Source organism: Populus trichocarpa, chromosome 11 (assembly GCF_000002775.5).
Source record: "Populus trichocarpa isolate Nisqually-1 chromosome 11, P.trichocarpa_v4.1, whole genome shotgun sequence".
Lineage (NCBI taxonomy): Eukaryota > Viridiplantae > Streptophyta > Magnoliopsida > Malpighiales > Salicaceae > Populus > Populus trichocarpa.
The window spans coordinates 1,734,357-1,736,468 of record NC_037295.2 but is presented as its reverse complement, the minus strand read 5'-3'; the positions used below and the strand labels follow the sequence as shown (position 1 = coordinate 1,736,468).

The following is a 2,112-nucleotide window of genomic DNA, read 5'->3' as shown; positions in this document are numbered from 1 at the left end:
ACAAATCCTTGGAATTAAAGCCACATAATTTTAGTAATTAATCCTTGGAAAGCCACATCATTTTAATAATTAATTCTTGAGCATTAACCTTTTCAAGGAAACGAAGTTGGATGTGGCAACAATCAATGGTTAGGCATGAACCTAGACTCGAAGTAGCAGAGAGATTCATCGAAGGTTAGCATAATCAAGCCCGCATGCATAGACGAAACTGTCGTAGTCCCACACACTTAATTTTACCTTCTCTTGCCAGTTTCTGTCTTGCCTCTTGCCTCTTATATATATATATCACCATAGTATCGACATCTTTGTGCCATTGACAACATCATTTCCTCATCTCAATTTACACCATGCATCTTGATCTTCTTTTAAGTCTCAGATAAAAGTTAACCTGCAGACATCAAGCCCTTTCCAGAGTCTGCGTTTTCTAGACATCTAGCTACTTCAATCGTTCTCAAGAAAAGGGGAGGTCAAGAGAGTATACATATAAAGAAAAGGGTAATTGGATTTATATAGCGGTGAGACAAAAATGGCTAAAACCGGTCCAGTGAGGTTCAAGAGGGTAGCTGCAGCTTTCAACGAGGCATCTCGGGCTATTAGGCTTTGCGAGAGTAGTGGGAGCGAGCACTACTCTCCTGACAACAATTCTGCAGATCTTTCCGATCTTGTCAATTCTTTTATTGAGAGAGAGTATAGGAATCAATTTAGAGGCGGAGGAGATCACGACAAGAAGGAAGATGATAATCTTGCTCATCAAGATCAGAAAGATCATCATCGTCCACAATCAAAACACAGTATTGATCAACATGATGAGTCATTGGATATTTGCTCTTATTCTGAAACCAAGGATACGTTGGAGAATTTGCTAAATAGCATTGAAGATGATGATGATGTCAGACAAAAGATTCGCAAAGAGACAGAACTTGCATGTGGTATCATAGGAGAAAGATCCTCATTGTCGTCCCACCTCGACTTTAAGCGTGGATTAATGTCGCATTTACGCGACCGAGGCTTTGATGCTGGTTAGTACATCTTCCCATATATGTATAGCAATTATTGCAGAATTTTCGCAGTAATACAGGGGTTTTTGTGGTCAGAAATCGCACATTTTTCTTATTTAATCTGTTCTTGTGAATGACTCCAGGTCTATGCAAATCAAGGTGGGAGAAGTTCGGGAGGCATCCAGCAGGAGATTACGAGTACGTAGACGTGAATGTTAGTGGAAAACGCTACATTGTTGAAGTTTTTTTAGCAGGGGAGTTCATAATTGCTCGGCCCACCAGTCATTATACTGAATTGCTTCAAGTTTTTCCACGAGTGTACATTGGGAAGCCTGAGGAGGTTAAGCAGATTGTGAGATTAATGTGCAATGCAATGAGAGAATCAATGAAAGGAGTGGGAATGCCTGTAGCACCTTGGAGGCGATATGGGTACATGGAGGCAAAGTGGTTTGGTCACTACAAGCGGACAACAAATGAAGTGCCAAGTAGAAGAAAGGGAACAAAATCTGATCATGAGGTCATTTCTGCAAGAAGAGTTGCTGGGTTTGAGCCTTTGCCTGTGAGAGTTTACCATTGCAAAGATGATTTGGCAAGGAAGGGTGGTTCGGGAGTTAGCCATTTGACTGCTGCATTCAGAAGCGATGGCATTGATAGGTGATCATCATGATCGTTGTTAAATTAATTTCAAGAGGATTAAGTTTTGATTTGGTAGCAAGCTAGCACAGCTCTTCAACTAGCCAAAGGCAAAGGCCACGAGTAAATTAAGTTTGGCTTTGTGCATTGTGTATAGGGAAATAATTACCTCCCATTTGTAAGAGTTAAGGTGGGAGGAATATGGGTTTGAAGGTGATTGGATTGAAGGTGGGATGAATACGAAAGAACCCTTGATTTTGCTTTCTACTATATCATAATGTGAACGTTGTCTTGGTAAATAGATATATAGCTAGGTGAAATCATTGCTGTTACGAATGAATATTGCACCAAAAATTAAGTATAAGAAGAGTGTTTGTTATTGGAGTTGATCTGTATTTTTATAAAGTTATGAAATTTTTTTTAGTTTTGAATTAATTTTTTTATATTTTTAGATCGCTTGATATACTAATATTAAAAATAA

At 39.0% G+C, this 2,112-nt stretch overlaps 1 protein-coding gene across 1 annotated transcript; it reads left to right on the top strand.

Annotated features, from left to right (window-relative positions):
• The first annotated feature begins 296 nt into the window (after positions 1-296).
• Positions 297-1,901, top strand: LOC7484509 (uncharacterized). The gene is made up of 2 exons (XM_002317162.4): positions 297-1,019; positions 1,142-1,901. Exons 1-2 carry the CDS (start codon positions 527-529, stop codon positions 1,654-1,656), a joined length of 1,008 nt encoding a protein of 335 aa, XP_002317198.4. The 5' UTR covers positions 297-526; the 3' UTR covers positions 1,657-1,901.
• The last annotated feature ends 211 nt before the right edge of the window (positions 1,902-2,112 follow it).

Coding starts and splice junctions, on each gene's coding strand:
- LOC7484509 (XM_002317162.4), top strand. CDS start 527: ATGGCTAAAACCGGTCCAGTGAGGTTCAAGAGGGTAGCTGCAGCTTTC. Junction 1,020..1,141: donor CGACCGAGGCTTTGATGCTG/GTTAGTACATCT, acceptor GAATGACTCCAG/GTCTATGCAAATCAAGGTGG.